The sequence below is a fragment of the Lathamus discolor genome, chromosome 17 (genome assembly GCF_037157495.1).
Source record: "Lathamus discolor isolate bLatDis1 chromosome 17, bLatDis1.hap1, whole genome shotgun sequence".
In the NCBI taxonomy this organism is placed as follows: Eukaryota; Metazoa; Chordata; class Aves; order Psittaciformes; family Psittacidae; genus Lathamus; species Lathamus discolor.
In genome coordinates this window covers 6,612,989-6,633,568 of record NC_088900.1, presented here as the reverse complement: position 1 = coordinate 6,633,568, position 20,580 = coordinate 6,612,989, and the positions used below count along the sequence as shown (strand labels likewise).

General features: G+C 53.4%; 1 protein-coding gene across 16 annotated transcripts; it reads right to left on the bottom strand.

Moving 5' to 3' along the window:
- Positions 1 to 3,602: 3,602 nt before the first annotated feature.
- On the bottom strand, positions 3,603 to 17,280 carry LOC136023151 (uncharacterized). Of its 16 annotated transcripts, none has more exons than XM_065697312.1 (7): positions 17,135 to 17,280; positions 11,254 to 11,397; positions 9,604 to 9,782; positions 8,643 to 8,785; positions 8,415 to 8,498; positions 8,242 to 8,331; positions 3,603 to 6,820 (listed from the first exon to the last, which is right to left on the bottom strand). In XM_065697312.1, the coding sequence occupies exons 3-7, from the start codon at positions 9,664 to 9,666 to the stop codon at positions 6,748 to 6,750; spliced, it is 453 nt and encodes a 150-aa protein (XP_065553384.1). In that variant the 5' UTR covers positions 9,667 to 9,782; positions 11,254 to 11,397; positions 17,135 to 17,280; the 3' UTR covers positions 3,603 to 6,747. The 16 variants fall into 16 exon arrangements, with proteins under 16 accessions (XP_065553384.1, XP_065553385.1, XP_065553382.1 ...); XM_065697313.1 differs by having other exon boundaries at positions 3,603 to 6,817; XM_065697310.1 differs by having other exon boundaries at positions 3,603 to 6,714.
- Between the last annotated feature and the right edge of the window lie 3,300 nt (positions 17,281 to 20,580).

The window sequence follows — 20,580 nt, the reverse complement described above, 5'->3', positions numbered from 1 at the left end:
CCTTCGGTCCCTGCCTCCGAGCGCCCTGGCCGTGGTGCCAGCAAGAGCTTCAGCAACAGAAGTGATGCTCTGGAGCCGGAGCTGCTGAATCCCAAGCTTGGCAGGAACAGCAGAGACTCCGGTTCTCAGCACACAGAGCTGGAAGTCTGGAATTGCAGCCACGGAGTAGCTGGGAGCCACTCGCTGCAAGTAATCCACATTAAAACCCCACTCATTTTTGTCCAGAGAATAGCTGACCATCTTTGCCAAGGGCCAGTGTGAAAAGTGTTGGGCCTGAACATAAAGCTCTTGGTTTAATGCTGAGCAGTTACCACAGCCTTCGACACTGTTGTCTGTCATCAATCCCCAGCCTCTGGACTCAACCGGCTACAGCTCTTCCTAAAAGCAGATTTCTAGTTTACACACACAGAGAAAAAGCCCTGAACACAGGAAACTAATGAGCTCTGTGGATTCAGAAATCAGAATGCAAAGAAAGAGGATCAGATTTTCTTTTCATCTCCTTTTTTTGAGCTTGACATATAATTTTGGATGCTTGGGTTGTCAATACCTTTTGTTTCTCATCCTTCCTATAAACAGCAAACGATCCAATTATAGAGTGAAAGGAACAGAAACGGGAGAAGGCAGGAGAAATGGAATAATCTGTGGGGAAAAGAAAGTAACTGAGATGAAAAGCCAATGGAAGGACAAATAGAAAACGGCACAGATGAAGTAGAGGGTATTTGGATTTAGAGGGAGAGGGGAGGGCAAGCCGAGGGTGAAGAACATCAGCATGGACCCAGACGGCCCCAGCCCACTGCATCCCTGCCCTTTCCTCTCCTTGCCTTCTTCACTCCTGCTCCTCCAGACACAAAGTGGAGGCACATTCCAGCGGCAGCTCCGGGGACTCACTGTGCTCTGGATAAATGGAGCCACGAGCCCCTGTGCATTTGCTATCATCAGGTCCCAGCGTGCAGCGCTTGGCTCGGCTCCTGCGCTGTGCTAGTTACAGGTTGTTGCGCTCCCAGCCCTCGGGGTCTCCATTTCTCTTCCCTCCTGGAAGCTGCTGGTGGAGCACTGCCGGCCTCCGCCGCACCGAAGCGCGGGCAGCAATGCACTGCCTTGGGTAGCAATAGGCACAGGGCTGCTTTTGAGCTATGTCGGGGTTCAGCAGCTCAGCACCCACCCGTTTCAACCCATTCTGACCATCCACATCATGCTGGGAACCTGAAAAATGCCATAATGCATAATGCCATAATGCAGTGGAATAGCAAGAGCACGATCCAGCATCATCCAGCAAATCCCCTGCATGACCCATAGCTGGGATGGGAGCTCTGCACCCCAGCTCCCCACAAGGCCCCCACCCCAGAGCCCTGGGAGCACCAGAAAGGCAACTTCGGACCGGAAAATCCACTGTATTTTAAAGCTTTTAAAGGAATACTGAGCAGAATGGAAAGGGCTTTTGATATCTCCTTTTTCCCAAACTAACTAAAAAAAAAAAAAAAAAGAAAAAAAGCTTTTAAAATAAATAGCTGACAATGTCTCTTATTTGAGTAATTCTTTGCCAGCAATAAACGTGTCACTCGCAAGTGCTTTATTTAGAAATGAAAAACTGTTTTTCTTTGTCGAGCGCTCCACATTACACCAAGTTAAAGGCTGGAAGTGCAATCCTCCTCCTGCTGCATCCCCCTCCCTGCCCGAGACATTCATATATTCTCCTATAATCTGATCTAGGTTATAAAAATATGAAAAAGGAGAAAAAAAAAGAGAGACATCTGGCTCTCCCCCAGAGCTGACATTTCCCTTTATGCCTGGTTTAACTTTTTTATGAGTGCCTGGGTTCGCTTCGGTGGAGAATTTCTCCCTTCAAATGAGTTTCCTGGTTTATGGGAGAAGCCTTCCTTTAGACAAACCTGGTGATTTTTCAAGTTAAAACGTGTACGTTTTAAGTACTGGCGAAGTTTAAGGATCCGGCTGATGGGGACATAAATCTGAGTTTATTCACGCTGGAGCCCCTGTGTCTGATCCTTTACAACAAAATAAAAGGGAGCGGTAAGGAAGAGCCTGGCATCGTTTTTGCTTGTTTTACAGGAAGAGGAAAAAAAGCCCAAACTGTCAATTTGGGGAGTAATTTATTGGTGGCTGCTCACACTTCCAAGCCTTTATGTGCTAATGCTGAGGAAAGGCGGTACTTGCGCTTCGTTGAGCATGTACTCATTGAGAGACAATGAAGCGGGGGCTGATGCGGTTTCCTCACTGTTTGGGGCCACCTTTTAATCAGGAGCAATGGATGGGGCTGCTGGGGGGCTGGAGCCTCAGCTCTGCCCATGGTACCACTGCTTCCCTTCCTCCAGCCCCCCGCGCACGCTGAGCTCTCATAATGCGCTCTCACGTAATGGATAACGGCAGGACAAGTCCTATTGTTCGGTGATAGGGGAAAATAAAACAGGCACAAAAGGCAGGGGCTTAAAAGAGCAACATTATTTCTCCAATAGAGCAGGGAAAAAACAAACCCCAAAGTGGCCTTGAATCCCAAGGGAAGAGCCAAGCGGCTATGGAGCTCTCACGGACACAATTCCAGGTTCCAGGTTCCATCCAAGCACCTAATTAAATTTTCAGAGTGGTAACTGCTCGGGATCCAGCACAAATAGCTGCAGAAGCCAGAGAGGAGGCAGGCAGAGGATGGAGCAGGGAGAAACCTAAAGCAAATAACTTAATTAAACAAATAAACAGGGAGAGAACTAACAGAGGGAAAAGAAACTAAAAGCCCCGTCAACCCTGGCTGCCAGAGCATCATTAGCAGCGGGACAGGAGGGAAGTGTCTCATCATCCTTCATCCTGACGAGCACTTAGAGAGTCGCGACCCCTTTCAGCATCTCCATACAGACCATCAGCCCTGCTCATCGGTCACTGCCGCTCGCCCGCCACATCCCACCTTTCTGCGGGGAGGGGGAAGGTGAGGGAAGGCTGCCAAAGGTGGGCAGGGAAGAGCAGGCAGCAAAGGCAGGAGCCAACGGGGCCTCATCCGACTGTGGATGCTGCAGCCCTCGGGGCACCCCGGGCTCCGCTCGCCCATGAGGATGCAGAGGGAGCAGCGCAGCTATTTTTGCTCATGCCTACGTGGCACGGCGGGGGCTGAGCTGTCAGCAAGCGTGGATTTCAGCCGGGTGTTCCGGGAAAAACTCCCGTGTCAGCTCCCGAGAAGGAGCCCGGCAGCGGCCTGCGGCGAGGCCAGGAGATGGAGGCGGCAGAGCCGCTGAGCTCCGCGGTGCGCGGCGCTCGCAGCCTGCCGTGGCTCCTCCGCTCCCCGCAGCACCGCTTGCTGCCTTTCTGCCTGAGCTCCCTTTGTGCTTCAGCATAACCCGAACACGGGGCCAGAGCGGCTGAATTGGCAGCCCCCGAGCGCTGCCCCAGCCGCTGCGGGCGGTGGTTGCCGGGCGCTGACAACAGGCGGATCACTGCCCGGGTAATGGGAGCAACCCCTGCCTCGGCGGCTCATCGCGAGGGGGAGGAGGACACGGCAACGCTGGGCTCGTTCCAGCCCTGGCAAACCACAGCAGCTGAAAGCCTCCGCTCTAATTAACGCGGCTGCTTGATGACTCAGCAGCATCAGGATGCTCTCCAGCCGTGCCTGCACCACCGTGTAAAGCCAAGAGTAAAGCCTGAGCAGGGTGCTTGCTGTGGGAGTAACTCGTTCCTTCCCCACAGGCCCTCCGGCTCAACCTGTTGCAGTTCACATCAGACACAGCTCCCTTCATGCTAAAACCAGCATCGTGTGCACTCAGCACTGCCTCAGCCCAGCTCTCACGCAGGGTCCAGCATGAGACAGAGCAAGTAGTGCCGGTGTTCCCTCCCAGTGAGGCAACCCAGGAACGCCTCGGGATTTCCTCTGCAAACACTGCCTGTTCCCAGGGACCCGTGCTCCGCTGGACTCTTTGCTCTGCGTCAACACAGAGGAAATGTGTCCAGGTGCTTCAACACCTCGAGGGCAAACAGTGTGGAGTTATTAAAGCGAAAGAAGCAAACCTCTTCCACTGAAATGTGGGGTTAAAGCGAGGGAAGGAAGGGACAGGCCCGTATCCCACAGGAAGGTGTGGAGCTCAGGAGCACCCTGGCAGAGCTGAGCACGCAGCTACACCGTGCTCACCGGGCGTCACATCCCATGGGCACTGCCACCGCAGTGCTGGAGCTGCCACTACAGGTCAGGCCTTTAATCTGTGTTCCTTTCTTTCCCTGATTTTACTTAGCAGAAATTGAATCTCCGTTCCAGTTTCTTCCGATTCCATAAAGGGATATCAGTTACAGTGTAAGTCCAATTTATTCCTTTCCATGTATTCATTAAATCCCAGTTAGTTCCCGCACTATTTAATGGAATTGATGGTGTAATTAAGCTACAGGCAGACATTAACAACCAGAACCATCAGGGAGACTTAGGATCCTTTACTGCTCTGTTCCCAGTGTTATACAGCTCCTAATTTCACAACAATTACTGGAACCGGTTGGTTCAAAGCACACACTCGGTACATACAGAACACCCAGCGCCAGCTCCCAAGGGCTCTGGGTCCAACTTCAGCCTCAGTGCACATCCCACACACACAGTGAATCCTAAGGATGCTCTGCTCAACAATCACATCTGCTTGGGATCCCCCATTCCTTACACCCTGGTAGATGGTAGCATAAGCCAGAGACAACAGCCAGAGCACCCACACCTCACCATCCCTGGTGACGGAGACATGCAGCCCTGAGCAGAGGCTGGAGCAGGGAAGAGCTGGCAACACCCATGCTTCACATACAGCTCCTTCCTGCTCCCAGAGCTGCAGCATGCTGCCTGACACCGAGCTTCCCAGAGGCTTTGCAGACCAGAGGTGAAGCTGTAATAATAACCGCTATTGCGTTCGGAGATTGCTTCCCAGCGCCTTATCTGCCCAGAGATACGAGCAGGATCTGATCATGCTGCAATTACCAGGCCTAGATTTGCACTAATTGGCTCTCTGGAGTAACCTTACCTCCGATTTGTATATTATGGGTACTCAGCAGGCAGTGATTTACAGCCCCACAGGTTAGGGGGATGCTGTAATGCCTCTCAGGGCTCCTTTCCCCACCCCTGCCAGAGGGAGGGCCAGTAGTGAGGTGGGTCCTAGGGGCACATCCTCATCACCCAGCCTGTGTGTTAATGACCTGGAGTTTGGGGAGGTTTGGTCTGCATAATGCGATAATAGACGGAGCTGATGGCTTTGAAGAGGAGGTTGAATCCACTGCTCTGCTTCCCACCTTTCCATCTTTCCCCATTGCCCAGCTCTGCCAAGAACACTGCTTGGGAGCTGCCAAGGGGCTGGCTGTGCCATGGCAGTGCAAAGAGGCACCCATCTGCAAGAGACCCAAACCAAAATGCACTATTTGAACATGAGAAATGACTCTATTGCCCCTACTGCAGGAAACAAAGTGGCTTTAGCTGAGGAAATACGCCTGGGGGAAAAATCAGTCTGGGCTCACTGTTAGGGATGACACAGGTAGAGAGGGAATGTCTCTTTTGAAGGCTGCTCCCCGTGTGCCCTGTCCTGCCTACATCCTCATTCATGGCTTAGAGGGATTAGGGAGGAGTGCCAGGGGAATCCCATCTCCATTAAACCCATGTCATTTGTCACTCTGCAGGAGCGGTGAGGAGGAGGACAATTAGTGTGAACGGGGAGGCAATGGTTATGATGTAGAGCCTTGGCCATCAGTCAAGTGTTCTTCAGTGTGGGGGCTTGCCTGTCCCTGAAGGGTAGCAGAGTTTGGTGGGGTCACGGAAAGGCCTCTCCATCCTTCTCCAAAACCTTAGCATTCATCAGAGTCATCACAGAAATAGACCAGTGAAGTAGTTCTCAGGCCATCACTTGCAGCAGGCGCTCCTCAGCAGCAGAAGTGGAGGTTGCTGATGCCACTTTCCACCTGCATTTGCAGAGAACCTGAACCTGGATTTCCCAGACAGCAAGCACAGCAGCCAGGTAGGGGCAGGGGGATGCCCCACCTCCAGCATCTGCAGGGGGTTTGGTGCATCACTGTCCAACAGAGCAGGGAATGATGATGCAGATGTGCTGCTCCTCGCGTTCCACAAAGATCCAGCTTTCTCACTTCTCTCATTCCTGGATTGCAAGGGACAGCGGAGCTTCCCTTGTTTGGCAGACACAGGCATCCTGCTCAGCTTGAATTTCCCAGTGAGGCCAAGACCAGGCTTCCCAGGGACATGTCCCATTTTCTGCTCCAGCAGAGCTCGGAGCCAGTGGTGCTCCGGGAAGGGATGCACTGGACGGGTCTGTGCCCACAGCCCCTCGTCCATCAGCCTTGCTCCGGGCTCCTGCTTGTTTGTGTGGTACCTGTGGGTGGATGTGGGAGTCTTTGATCATCCGGGATTACTGCGGCATTAGGAGCTTTCAAACAGGAGCAGATGCTCTGGATACAAAAGTGGGTCATGTACGGTGCTGTGCTGGGATGCTTTGATGTGCAGGGGAAGGGGGGAGGCCGGGGCAGGGTATGGAGGAGCTGGAGTGTGGTTTGCACAGTGCAGACTCCAGTGAGCCCCTGTCTGCCTGCCCTGGCTGTGCTCCATTCGGTTACTGGGAGTTTGCCTTGTGCTTGCAGGGCTGCAGGGGACAAAAGGCTTCCTACGGCAATGGAACAGCTCCTGTCTGCAGAGATGAGGTGGGAATCTCGCCCGGCCGCATCCCCAGCACGTATTCCCTCAGATGTCTTCTGCTGCTAATGAAATAATGTAGGAGACATCATTCTCCGTCACTTCCAGTTACAGTCCCCCTGTGCAGGAGCCTGCCAGCGTTCCCCTTCCTCCAGAGCTAACAAACCTCTGCTAAGAAGAAAGGCCATTAATAATAATTACTCACAAAGAAGAAAACCCCTCTCTTCTCTCTCTCTCTTTTTAATGAGCCCTAAAAAGTAAGTTTCTTAATTGAAAAGCTTTCTATTTTGGAGACAGCACCCACACTTCAGAGCGGGGCAGGCAGCTCCGGCAAGCAAAGGCGAAATGAGGGGATACATCAGGCAGCTCCTGACAGGAGTCTGAGAGACGGACCTCAAAATCAGGGGTCACCCAAACTCCATCACCAGAATCCAAGGAACTATCAACGAGGCACTAATTGGATTGAAAGGAGGCTGCAGATGGAAACAAAGCAGGAAACCGGCTTTGGAACAAACATCATTAGAAGCAGAAGTTTGGGAAGGAAGAGGATGTTCTGAGCCTGGGAGATGAGCAAAGTGTGACCCCTCCGGTACCACCCATGGCAAGCGGTCATCGGGCCAGGGCTCCTCCAGGCTGCTTCCCATTCCCAGTCCACAGGTACTAAACTGAAGGTTTATCAGCCAGCAGGTCAGCCCTGCTGCTGGAGCACCCTCTGCCCTGATCCAAACTGCTCATTGAGATGAGCTAGGGATGCAGAGCTCACTTCTCCACCGCACACCCTCCCATGCCGGTTGTCCTCCCTTCCTGCAGCATTCGGCCTGGCAGCAGCCCAGCCCCAGGCACGGAACACTTCCACCGAGGCTTGATCGATCACCTCTCGCATTTGGCCACTCACTGGCTGGATTAATGAGATGTGGGATCCAGGATGTGGCTCTTCCTAATGGCATCGACGTGGCCTCTGTCCCCGTGGGGAAGCAAGACGCGGGGCTGCACCCTGTGTGCCCAGAGCAGCAGCACACACAGCATCACCCTGCTCCCTGTGCACCAGGAGCTGGGAACAGCCAGGAACACTCGGAACCCTTGCAGGAAGCCCAGTGTTTTGAGCCAGAGCTGGCTCAGCACCCCAAGGATTCAACCTTCCTCTCCCACCCCTTTCCGCATTTCCAGTTTAAACTACTTTGTGCCCCTGTTGGATGCAGGACACCTCCAAGTCCTGCAGAGACTCACAGGCCCAGTGCAGAGATACCTAACCTTGACCTTTAAACGAGTCTCAGGATGGCTTTCAGCAACAGGCTGGAGGATGCTCATCCATTTCTCCCACTTGTATATTGTACCATTATGCCATAACACATATACAATCACCAGAAGCCCAAAGCAGCAAATGATGTCATCATCAGACAGCCCAGCTTGGCTGGTGCATCCTTAAAGCAGCTCTGCAAACCAGACCTGAATATTGTTCGGATAAAGGGTGTAGGGAAGGAAATGGCCACAACAGCCCGTTGCAAAGTTAGTGTGGGCTCTGCCTCCCAAACTGGTTCAGAGAAATTAACAGGAAGGAAGGAAGGATCAGACACAATAATCAACCTGCTTACCTGCTCATTAGTTTAATCTTGTCTTTTTTCTTCCCCTCTCCCAGCCCTGTGGTTTCTCTGAGTGCGGAGTAACAAGAGAACAGCAGAGTCCTAGATGAAAGGGAGACTGGGTCTGGCAGCACAAAGATTAAAGCAGAGTTTTTAGGACTGGTCTTTGATTATTGTGTTTTTACCTTGGGTCTGTGGTGATGATTCCTGCTCTTCTCCCAACATCCCTTCTGGGGGCATCCGAGGGAGCGCGCAGCCTCTTGAGCAAGCTGCAAGGACAGACAGTGAGTGTGTTGGGTACAGGATAGGCTCCAGCAGCAAAGGGGGTCCCAGACAACAGCCCCCCCATACACCATCTCGGCTTATGAAGGTGGGACCCTGCTGGGGCTGGTGGGAAAGCCTGGTCCAAGCACCTCCATATCAGGAGGGCTCCTCCAGCTGCTCCTGAAGCAGGATGCGGGCACAGGGCTGATGATGAGGACTGCTCCCAGCTGTCCTCCATAGGCATAACCTCAGGCAGGAAGGTGTGAGAAGAACAGATCCCAGCTCTGCTCATCTGGAGAGAGCAGAAAGAGGCTGCTTTAGCAGAATTCCCACAAGGGATGCACACCACAGCCATGCATGTATGAAGGAATTACATTTGGAACAGCTTTTTCTTGTCAAATCGGGCTTTTGGGTCCTGCCTGGAGACCAGGCTGAGCACAAACATGAGGGCTCTGGTTGTGGCGGTGAAGAATGGGAGTGAGTTGTGAGGCAGAAGCAGCTGCAGCTCCAGCAGGGCATGGGGCAGGACTGGGGGAGAGGCTCCTACCCCAGCCTGCGCTGGGCAAAGCCAAGCACCAGGAATTAATCAGCTTCTGTTTAGCCAACACCCTTGGAGCGTTTCCAAAGCCAGCGCCAAAACAAACAACGCTGCAAACCCGAGGGAATTTCGTTCCTAAACCAACAAACTATTGCCTCGCAAAGAGAAACACCCCGAGGGCATCCAGGAGCAGCTCCTGCTCCGGGCCGGGGCCGCAGCATCCTGCATCCTCCTGCGGGGTGCGCGGCGGCACCGGATCGATGGAGCAGAGAGCAGGAGGCTGAGCCGGGCTCGGAACATGATTTATGATCCCGCAGACATCCGGAGATCCGCGCCCGAGCTCCGCTGTAACAGCTCTCAGTGAGCAGGCCCCAATTAGGTGACCCCCCACGTCTGCGATCGATCAGAGGGAGGGTTTGCTGCTCACACAGTGCCTCCAGCAGCAGCATTGCCGCTGGGCACCGTGCAGAGTTGTCTTTGGGGGTACAGGGGGGCTATGAGGTGGATGCGCTGCATGCATCACCAGTGCCCAGCCAGCATCACCCCTCCGGGGCCCAGTGCACCTCTCCTACCTGGGGCAGTGGGTACCAATCCCCCTCCAGCCTCGTGGAGCTGCTTTCTCTGCCTCCTGCCATGTCCCCTGCTGCTGCAGGCCAGTGGTGTCAGCCCCTTCCTTCCTTCCATGAGAAGTCCTGCACCATGAGGCTGGGAGAAAAAGGCTGATTTCTGAAGCGAGTCTTCCTCCCCCTCACTGGTTACAGAAAGGAGGGGGAAGAGCCAGGGAAGACAGAGTTATTCCATTAATCAGCACAGAATTCTGACTACTGCCCTTTATGCTTTACATAATAACATAAAGCTTTATTCAAAGACAACAGCCTTCTACATCAAAGATCCCCCTCTCCCAGTCTGAACTTAGGAGCCCTTCTCCTTGCAATTAATGTAGGGAGATCTAAACAAAGTTAGGGAGCGGCTTGCAGACATCCTCTGAAGCAGGGCTGGCTCCGCTCGGGGAGCGGGATCTGTCACCACAGCTCTGCTCCCTGCTGCTGTTTGGCTGTGCTGGCACAAATAGAAAAGGAAATGGCTGGGGCTGGGGTGCTCTGTGCCCCACCACCTCGGAGGAGGAGAAAGCTCGTTTCGTTCTATAATCACGGCTTTGCATTGTGCACTGCACAAATACACGAGGACAGCGCTTCGTGCAAACCCAGCCTGCACAAGCATTGGAAGCAGACTGCAGGCTAGTGCCCGAGGACATGTGATGAAGGGCACCCACCCCATGTTAAGTAATGTAGCTCCAAAGCTTTGCTATGGAATTGGTCATCTCCCTTTGGAGGGGCATGTGCACAACTCGTGGTTGCTGTGGAGGGCTGAGAGGGAGAAGGCAGCAGCAGCACAGCTGCCCTACATCCAGCACACAACAGAGCAGGACATCTCCACCCAAGATGAAGGCTCCTGCTCCTTCCCCTTCATCCTCCCCCAGGCTGAGCTCTGCCCCGGCTATTCCGGGATCTCTGCTAAATGCTGCTTGCCGTGCTCGGCCTCCCCGGGAGAGCAAGGGGAACCCTCCCCTAATTAGTGCCGCAGTCTGAGGCCGAGGGAAGCCGAATGGTGACAGGAGCGCGGCTGCGCTCCCTGCGAATTCCAACATATGCTGTGGAAAAACGCCGCCCGAGTCAGGCTTCGGAAGCACGGCGTGTTTAAATAACCACGGAGCCCCACTGCTGTTTATTACAGAACAGAAGAGTAATAAAAGGCAAAGCTGCGGCTGCGAATCCTGCTCCCTGCCAGGGCGGGAAGATGGGAGAATTCCATAGGTGTGCTCCTATGCATCCCTACAGCTGCTGCTGCCCTCGTTTTGCAGCAGAAAAAGAGGCCAAGGGGTTGGAATTACCCGCCCATGCCCACGCTGTAAGACGCAATGGGAAGTTCTCATCCTGTTTTGCATCCCTAGTGCAGGGCGGAGGTGGCCCTAATGGGACCCTATGGGGAGGCTGCACTGAGGACTTGCACATGTTCTGCAGCCCGCCTGCGTTTCCGCTGGTCACCCGTGGTAGTCCAAAGCATATAAAATATTTAGTGGCTCCTAATTAGAAGTAATTACCGCTTAACCCGGAGCAGAGATGTGCCCAGTGCATCTGAACAGCCTGCACCGCAGCTCATTAAAGGGAAGGGCTCAGGGAAACAGACAAGTGCTTGTTTTAGCGAGGACCCCCCCGGGGTACCTGAGTGCCAACACACGCATCCGAGGTCCACAGGCTCCACTCAAAGGCGCCCGCGAGCAAAGCCTCACCTCACCTCTATTTCAGTGTGATTGCTCCCTCTGTGCCTCTGAGGTTCTGCTCCAGCACACGATGTCCTTCCCCGAGCTGCAACGGGGAAAGCAAATGGTTAATGAGATGCCCAATTCGTTTCTCTTCTATCAGAGCTACGTAGGAGAAAACAAATGAGGCTCCTTTCCATGGGTGCCGCTTTCCTGCTCAGAAAGCCTTAGGAGTAAAAAAATCCTGCAGTGCCTCCTCTGCTTTGGTCTGTGCATCTCTCTGAAGGTCTCCGCTAATAAAACCAACTTAACAGCCTTTCTGCCCGGCTCCCGAGGGAAAACCCTGACCTCTTACTCCATCCACAGCCTCCGATGCAGCCCGAATGAGCAAACACGCCTTGAAGGGTGACCCGCAGGTCAGCAGCCCCTGACTGCTTTGATCCAAGTGAATTCTGCAGCTGGAGGATTCACTCGCAAACCTGAGCAGGGAGGGAAACAATTCCCCTCTGTGCCGAGAACCGGGGAGATTAAAAATAATCAGGTCCATCTCAAACTGAACCAAAAGTTTGAGATCCAGAAAATGGCAGTAAATGAGGCAGCAAAGCAGAGTCAGCAAACACAGCCCCAAACACAGCCCGAGAGCATCAGCTGAAACATTTCATCTCCATAAGTGAAGAAATGCTTTGTAGCTGCTTTTCGAGTCTTTCCCTTCTTTGCAATAAATGAGCTTCCTCCCCTTTATCCACATTGTTTTCAGAATTGAAAAGTACAGGTTTTAGCTGGTGGCTTCACTCCTCAGGCTTTCAGACATCATTTGGCTTGGTCCCTTCCTAACAGATCAGGGCGGTTGGAATGGACTCACATTAGCTCAAAAGGCAAATGAAACTGAAGGATGCTGAAACAGCTTTTCCTCCAAGGCTGCTGCTCTGTCCTGCACAGATCTAATGGGGATCATTTGTCCCATCCATGCTGAGCTTTGGCCAAGCCCCAGCCCTAAAGAGATGGGAGCGACCCCCCCACTGCCCCCTTTTCCATCCTGCTTCAAGAACAGCATCGGGCACCTGGCTGAGCTTCAAGGACTTAAACGCGTTTGGGCAGAGCAGACCCGTTCAGCCTGGTCTCTGCGCACAGCAGCTCCATGTGCTCACTGCAGCCCCGAGGAGTCCAGCTCCACAGGGCCCAGGAGCAGGTCCCACAGGGCCAGTGAACGCTCCTGCTGCCATCTGGCTGTGGAGCCTCACACCCAGGTCAGGCCGTGCCCTGGAGCCCTCCGGCAGCCCCAGCGCTCCCAGCTCAGCCCTATGGGACAACCGCTCACATCCACTCACGGCAGGAGCAGCTGCTGCTGACGCACCAAGGTTTGCAGGCCATGCTGGACCCAGTAAACATCTGCTCTTGCCCGCTGCCAGCCATCAATCACAGCTGACAGCCGTCCCCCCACGGACACCACCGTGCTTTTCACCTTAATTTCTTAGGAGGGCTTTTTCACCAGTTGGAAACTCATAAATACCACTCTGCGAGCCCAGGTAGGGCTAATGATAGATGGCTGCTTCACAGACATGCCAGAGGCTTTGACCTAATTGTCACCAAAATACTTCCTGATTAACTAATAGATAAAACCCAATTAAAACTTCTGCTCTTCCCACAGTCCCTGCTGACTACTTTTTCTCCCCGTCTCAAACTCTGTCTTAAATTAGATCCAGGCTAGCCGGGCCTGCCCTGGATAGATGAGGATGCTCTGCCCACCGTCCTCATGCAGCCTTGTCGCTCTCTTTTCTTCCTCCGCTGAATAGACCCGCTAGACAGAAAAGCCTCTTTAGCACATTTGCTTTGATGTGCAATAAGTTAATTACTGTAATAGGTTCATCCTTCTCCCCCAGTATTGAATCATGTAGAACATCCGTATAAATTGTCACGGAGTTCCTCATTTTGACTCCATTTATTCTTTAAGCAGCCCTAGCAAGTGTATTTCTGCAGAAAGGCTTTTCCTCAATCCCATTTACCAGGTGAATCCATTATTTTCTGCTCTCCTGATATCCATCTTGGTCCACCTCCCAGAAGGATGTAGCTCGCTGATGCCTTGGTCTTGCAGCCGCTCAGCAGAGGAGTGATGCTGGGAGCACAGAGCTCTGCATCCCACACTGTTCCCAAGCTGGGGAACCCTTTTCCACCAGGAAAGGAAAGGAAACCCAGTGCCTGACCCCACATGGGCATCACAAACCCCTCTGCCCAGGGACAGCATAAGTGAGCCAAAAGGACAGCACAGAAAGCGTCTTGCTGTGGTCCATGAGGGCTTCACCTTGGGCTCTGCAGCGCCCTCTCAATGGGCCCACAGCAGCTCAGCTGCTCGGTGAGATGGAGGGAAGCCCACAGTTTATTCCTTCAGCCTCCATCATCTCCCAGACCTGCGCTGGGCTTGGTTCTTACCCAAAGCATTAGTATGAGGAGGGCTTGGGAAGCCCAGCACTTGCAAGGTGACACACGTGCACAGGGAAGCTCAGTACCAGGGGTTCACCTCCATTTTCCCTGCTGGTTTTTCCCCTCTATTTTTCCCTTTCTTGTTTGTCTTAAAATAACCTCCAGGTAATGCATTCAGCCCCGCCGGGCTGCTTTATACCACTCACAGCATTTGCCGGTTGACTCTTTCCCGCTGAGATCAAGTCTCTTATCAGGGATTAAGGCTGTAGTTCAGGAGCGCAGCTATGAAGTGTGCCATCAGAGCAGGCAGTGGGATGAGCCAGCACCACTCACCAGTGCTGCAGGACCCAGAGCAGCAAAGCAGGAGCAGGGATGTCGCAGCGTGTGATGGTGGGTCTGTAACACAACCCCCTGGGAGCAGGGGGAACCAAGCTGAGCAAGGCTGGAGAGGCAAAGCAGAGTTGAGTGCATCTCTGAGGATACAGGAGAAAAGATTTGTTGGGTGCACTGCGACCGAAAGGAAACATCCTGGGGACACAGGTCCAGCTTTCAGGCTGGAAGGTGTTTGCTCCATTTTTAACATAGGAAAAGTCCGGTGACTGCCGCTGGTTGAGCCACATCTGCCTGCAGAGATGGAGGAGCAGCGCTGAGCTCCAGCCCCAGGCAGGTGCTATTTCCAATGGAAATAATGGAAACAAGAAGGCTGAAAACAGCAAGATGAGTCAATCCATGCTGCAGAGGAGAAGAGGAAGAGCTTTCCTCAAGGGGATATTTGCACCCAGACAGTAGGTCTGGTTCAGCTGGATCAGACCTGCATCCCGATGCCCAGAAAGCTCCCATTGCCACTGCCCCACAGCCACCAAGGTACACACCAGCCCTCCTGGGGTCCCCCCAGCACCACTCCAGGCACAGAGCAGGAAGCCCTCCAGCACATTGTGAAGGCAGGACACCAACCTATCACATATCCCCCATTTCCTGCTCTAGATCCAGCTCCACAGGTAAGATCAGCTTGAGCTCATCGCTGCTGCAGTGACCTCTCAGAGCTGCTTGGATGGAAGCAGGAGGAGCTGGTGCAGAGCAGGTCTGCAGCTCACAAGGGGTAAGAGCCATCAGCCCTGGCCCCGCTGACCTTCCCGCAGGGATGCGGTGGGCTCCAGCCTTGCCCTTGGGCTGCTCCCATCATGAGATGAGCACCAGCTCCCCAGCAGAGCCTCTCACCACCGAGGAGCCGGTTTAGCTCGCCAGCAGCACACCGCTGCCCGAGCCCCGTGCGGCAGAAGGGGCCATCAAGGCTGTTTGCTGCTTTACACAGGCTATCATGTGCTGTGCCGCAGCGGGGGACTGCAAATGACTTTATAGTTATTGTTCCTCAAATTGGACACCCCCTTGGAGCTTAGATAATATGAGATGAAACAGCCTGCGGGAGGCTGCAGTCAAGTGGAACAGTGATGGAGGCTTTTTTTCCCCTTTCCAAGAAGAAACACTCCACCTATTTACTTCTCCCCCGGTCCTCCTCCTCCTCCCTGTCAGGATGCTGAGCAGAGCCACCCCTGGCAGTGACAAGGGTGAGCTGGGGTGTAATCGCTGAGCAAACTGAGCTGCCTGAACCCTGTGCGGGTGAATGGATTCTGCACGCCAGGATTTGGACATACAGCTTTGACAGCGAGCCCTGAGGAGGAATGGGAAGGGACAGAGGATGCTGCAGCTCCTTACTCCTCTTCCTACCCACGCGGGGCTTGAAGGGAACATTATTACTGGCAAAGCAGAAATCTCACCTCCTGTCATTTGGCTCCACAGAGCCAGCGTAACCACATTGAAGCAGAGATGCTGCTGGAGGGAGTGGGAGTGGAGAGGAGGCTTTGAGGTGAGGGAGTGCAGGAAGAACCAGAGCTAATGAGGGAATGGGGGAAGGAGGATGTCGGGGCTTACAGCGAAGCTCGTTACGGAGGAAGGGGGAAGCGGAGGCCTGGAAAAGAAAGGGAAGAGCATCCGAAGTGCAGCAGCCTCGGGGTGGGGGGGGAGAGGCTGACCCTGGGGAGGAAGGACCTGGCTGGAAAGGAGAGCCTGGAAAGCAGAGCTGGGAGCGCTCCACCGCCGGCGCAGCGTTCTGTTTGCATTTCCCCACAGCAGATCTGGTGATTTAAATTAGGTCTCGATTCTTGTTTAAATTATAGTTTACTGTTCTGCGCCCCGCTCAGAAGTGAATTACCTTAAGCAGCAGTATTAATAACACGGTTATAATTAAGCTTCATTACTGTAGGCAGTTTGCTGAAACAAATTGCTTCTTCATTATTATTATGGCACCTTTGGTAAAAAGACATTTCCCCAGAATGCGACCTTGATGCTTTATATAGCAGAAGCTGGGAGATGATAGAGATGTAAGGATGAATTAGCATCTTTTACCTTCTATATCAAGCTCATTAAAAGGAAAGCGACTCAAGTCAAAACCAAGCAGCCTTGATGGAAATTTTAACCTAAGCGAAATGGGTAATGAATAGGTTTGAACTTTTCCTGACATCTTTATAGCAGCGCTTTATTTGGATTATACTTCCGCTAAAACATAAATAAATAAAGCAGGGCAGGGAGGGGAGGGACAGGAGATGGGGCGCTGACCTGCCAGCACGGGCACCCCTGTGCCACCAGCTTCACACCCAGCACGATGCAATTGCATCCCTTCAGCAAAAGAGCACTGTGCTGGTTGGTGAAGCATCCTAATCCTGCAGGAAGTAGTGCCATTCATACCTGGAAGCAGCTTTGGAAGCGTCCTAATCCTGCAGGAAGTGGTGCCATTCAAGGCCACAATGTGGGGTTTCATGAGCTCCCCTTGTCCATCCATGTCCAACCTGAACCATAATGCATTTCAAAGAAGTGTTCAGTCCCAAAACTTCCCCCCCAAACTCACAGGGTCTAAGGGTGCGCAGCATCCTGAAATGATCCTAGCCTAGGGCATCTCCAGCAGGGCAAGTTACTGAGCAGGCCTGGAGGGAAGCTGCACAGACAGATGCACAGTCACTCACTGCAGCATCACTAAGTGCAGCCACTCTTGGAAGGAGGACCCATGCTCGGCCTCTCCTTCTGTGCCATCCATGATACCTGGCAGTGGTTGCCAGCAGCAGCAGATAATTAGCCCTCAGTTATCATCATTAACATTTTCACCTACACCACCTGCAAATCCTGTGGCCCTTTCACAGAGCTGCCCCAGGACAGGGACCAGGAAAGCTTTAACCCACTGATTGCTGCAGCTGACCCTGGCTCCATGGCATAGGTCTGCCAGGGATGAGGGATCTGGGAGAAGGGACAGCGGCTACGCTGCTGCAGGAGCCTCGAGCAAGCATCCCCATGAGCAGCAGAAGTAGCACCACAGGAATAAGTTGCAGTGATTCTGACACGAGCCAGGCTAAGAAGAGAGAAAACACCACACATACCTTATAGGAGCCTCCTGCTTTCCAAACAGGCCTCAAGAGCACCCCCAGACCCAACTCTGCTGGCAAAGGTGCCCCCTTCTCTGTGCTTTCTGCCTCCAGGACCTGGGTGAGCCCTGCAGAAAGCACTCCTGCTCCTCTCAGCTCACCCATCTCCTGTCAGAAGCAGGTTGCCTTGGGTTGCACCATCTTAAAGGCTCCCCATAACAGGCGGCAGCTGCTGCTCCCCACCAGGTGCTTCCTCTGAGCTTCATCTCCAGACAAGCTGGAGCCCATTTTCCTTGCCTTACACCCTGGGGTGTTGCTGTACCCCATGTACCACAGCTCCTGCATTCTGCACGCAGAGGGGCTGTAACTGCACTGACGCAAAGCACCCCCAAGCCCCACACCCCGCATCAGACCTCTCCATCCCAGCTCCCTCACTGCAGCACCACTGCCTTGGTCACAGCAGCAGCCCTGGGGACAGGGGCACGGGGAAACTAACCCAGCAAAGCGGAGAGTCCCGCTTTAACGACCCTTCAAGCCCTCATCATTTGCCTGCGCGGCTGCAGCAGCGCCCCGTGAATGACTGCAGGGCGCAATTAAACCTCATCCTCAAAGGTCACCGAGAAAAATATTTCTCCCCGTTGTTAAACGGGCATTTGCTGGGTCTCGCTGTGACCTTTTGCATGACAGGATTTAACGCTGCCTCTGCCGAGGCTCTGAGCTCGCCCGAGCCGTGTGCCTGCACGCACAGGGGGGCCCTGTGCCCCGGGCCCTCCATCCAGGGCAGAAGCAAAGGCAGCATCACACTAAAGGGGGCCGGATCCTGCTCCCCCAGCCCTGGGGTCTGTGCATGGACGTTACATTTCCCCTGCTCATGGAACACATCCCTAACACAGGGGGATTCCCTCCCAGCCCTGGAGCGCTGCGGGATCAACTGATGTGGGTGCCAAGCACTCCTTAATCCCCAAACAGTGTCTCCAGGATTTCCTGGGATGTGCAGCCCTGTGAGCTGCTGGTTCACTCTCAGATAAGAAGTTCTCCTTCTAAATGTGGATTGGAAGCTCTCGCCGCTCAGCACATGCGTGCCTCCGTGTGTGTTTGTACACACACTCATTAAACAAATGCTAGCTATCAATTTCTCTGAGTGCTTATTCTGATAATAGCTATATTTATCATTTAGCATCTCTGGAAGCAGTTCAAGTCTAAAATCTATGATGGGTATTATGATATTTAATAACAGTGTTTTATTTTTAAATGCAATAAAAAATAAGGAGCGGGAGGGTTTTGGAAGCCCCCTCCTGGGCTCTGAATCCATCTCTGTCACTGCCACGCTGCGTGACCTTGGAGAGGTCGCTTATTCTTGCCATGCTGGAGCTTCCTGATGGTAAGATGGGGATAATCACGCGATCTGCAGCCCGGGGCTGTTGTGATGCCTCCTTCCTAATTAATGTTGATCGAGTGATTTCAGCTCCCCGGACGGCAGGGGCGAGCTCTGGTTGGTGTTTCATTCCAGGGCAGCTGGACCCCTCTGCAGCCCCCTGGCCGCAGGTTGCGGGGCTGTGAGGAAGGAGGATGGGATGGGTCAGCAGCTGGGTGGCACTGGGAGGAATGCGGTAGCAACGCCCATCCCTGTGTTCACACCCAGCCCTTCCCGTATATGCTCTTACATGAGAGCATCGTCCTTGACTCTTACGCCAGCCAGGAAGTCCCCTGGACCACCCTAGGAGTGTTTTATGGTAAGGCAGCTGTGCCGCCCTGCATCCCATGCTGGGCCATGATGGAGCTGGAGGCCATGTGCCACCACCACTCGCCAAAACCCCACTGTGTCGCAATAACCTCTGTGGCATCTCACTGGGAAAAGAAAAAGCCTCACGCAAAGGGAGCATGGGACACTCGGGAGGAAGGGCTGCCCCAAGGCCACCTCCCTGCTCCTTGTCGCGCTGGCCCATGGCAGGAGCATCCCCCTGCGCCACAATGTAGGAGCTTGTCAGCCAGTCACTATCATTATCTTACTGTTCACAATAACAACCCCCTTCTTCCTGAGGCATCAGCCTACTGCCCCCACTCCCTGCCCCTGGAGCGCTGGTCCAGCGGCCTTACACCTTCCCACTGTGGAGTGGACAAACAATCTGCATCCCTTAATGAAATCTACAGCGATCTGCACTGAAGGCAGCCTGTAAGGGACGGCGTGTACACGGCCTTAAAGCAAATCACCACTGGTGATGAAAGAGCCTATTTCAGTTAAGCAAATTATGAGGAGGCGGGTGATGTCCTCGGTATAATAATTCCATGTGAATTATTTATATGGAATCTGCAATTACACTGAGCAAAACAGTGCATAAAGCACACTTAATTATCCAGCCACCTGTTAGGAGCAGCCGATGGCAGCGTCCCCCGTGGATTACCCGCTGCCGGCGGCGGAGCCAGGAGCGAGATCCCAATGGAAGAGCCCCAGACCCGAGCGGGAGCCCCGACCTCAAGCAGCAGCAGGAGCACGCAGGGGTTTGCTCATGTTTGTTCCATCTCAGGTCAGCTTCCACCGTTTGTTTGGCTTCTGAGCAAGGTCCTGGCTCTTGTTTGAGCAGGATTGTTTGTTCGCTTTACCTAGCTCCTAATAGAGAGTTTGAAATGGAAAGGATCACTTGTCTCCATCCATCCCTTGGGAATTTCCCAGGGTGAACACACTCCCTGCAGCAGGAATCCAAGGCAGGGCCCCAAAGAAGGAAAACCGCTTCTCTCCTGCCCCTGGGTCCTCACACCCTGGCAGAGGTTTTCCCAGTGGCAGCTCGATGGTTTTGGCCCGTCAGAGGATGGACCAGCCCTCAGCGTTTAATGGGAAAGAAATGAGCGCTTTTTCTTTAAAGATTTACCATGTATAAATGGATGAGGGTATTAAAGGCAACAATTAACTTTATTGGAAACTTTATATTCTCCAGCCTCATTAGAACTGCCAACAAGATCTATTATTAGCATTACTATGCAGATAATTTAATAAAAAGGGTATTTAAAGTGGATACTTTTGCACTGGAATCAAATAGCTTTCCTTCCATGTTCTTTCCACCTCCCTCCCTTTCACCCTGTGCTGCATCACATAGGGAATGAAACCTGAGGTTTGTTGTGCCTCATGTCCCAGGCTCCCCCCAAGCTCACCAAGCCCTGCAGAGAAAGGGACAGCACCAGGAGCCTGGGGTCCTGCTCCAGTCCTGCCCCACTGTTTTCTGTAGGGCTAGGAATCAAGGGGAGAATTCCTCCTGGCTCACCATGGTTCTGCCCAGAGGGAATGCTGCCCTGCCCGGGGTGCTGTGCTGCTATGGGACACCAGCTCCCACCTCCTAATGATGCCTGTTCAGCAAGACATTCCTCACTCATGACGTCTGCTCCTCTTGCAGGGCTTCCAGTTTCAGTGGAGTCATCCCAGAGCTTCGCTTTCACTGAATCCCTTCCCAACAACAGGTAGCAGCAGG

What these genes read in the sequence shown, in the direction of transcription:
- LOC136023151 (XM_065697301.1), bottom strand. Translation starts at nt 9,666, where the DNA reads ATGGCAGGAGGCAGAGAAAGCAGCTCCACGAGGCTGGAGGGGGATTGG. An exon ending in ATTGGTACCCACTGCCCCAG is followed by an intron (nt 8,786 to 9,603) that starts GTAGGAGAGGTG and finishes TGCTCTCTCCAG; the next exon opens with ATGAGCAGAGCTGGGATCTG. An exon ending in GGAGCCCTCCTGATATGGAG is followed by an intron (nt 8,499 to 8,642) that starts GTGCTTGGACCA and finishes CTGTCCTTGCAG; the next exon opens with CTTGCTCAAGAGGCTGCGCG.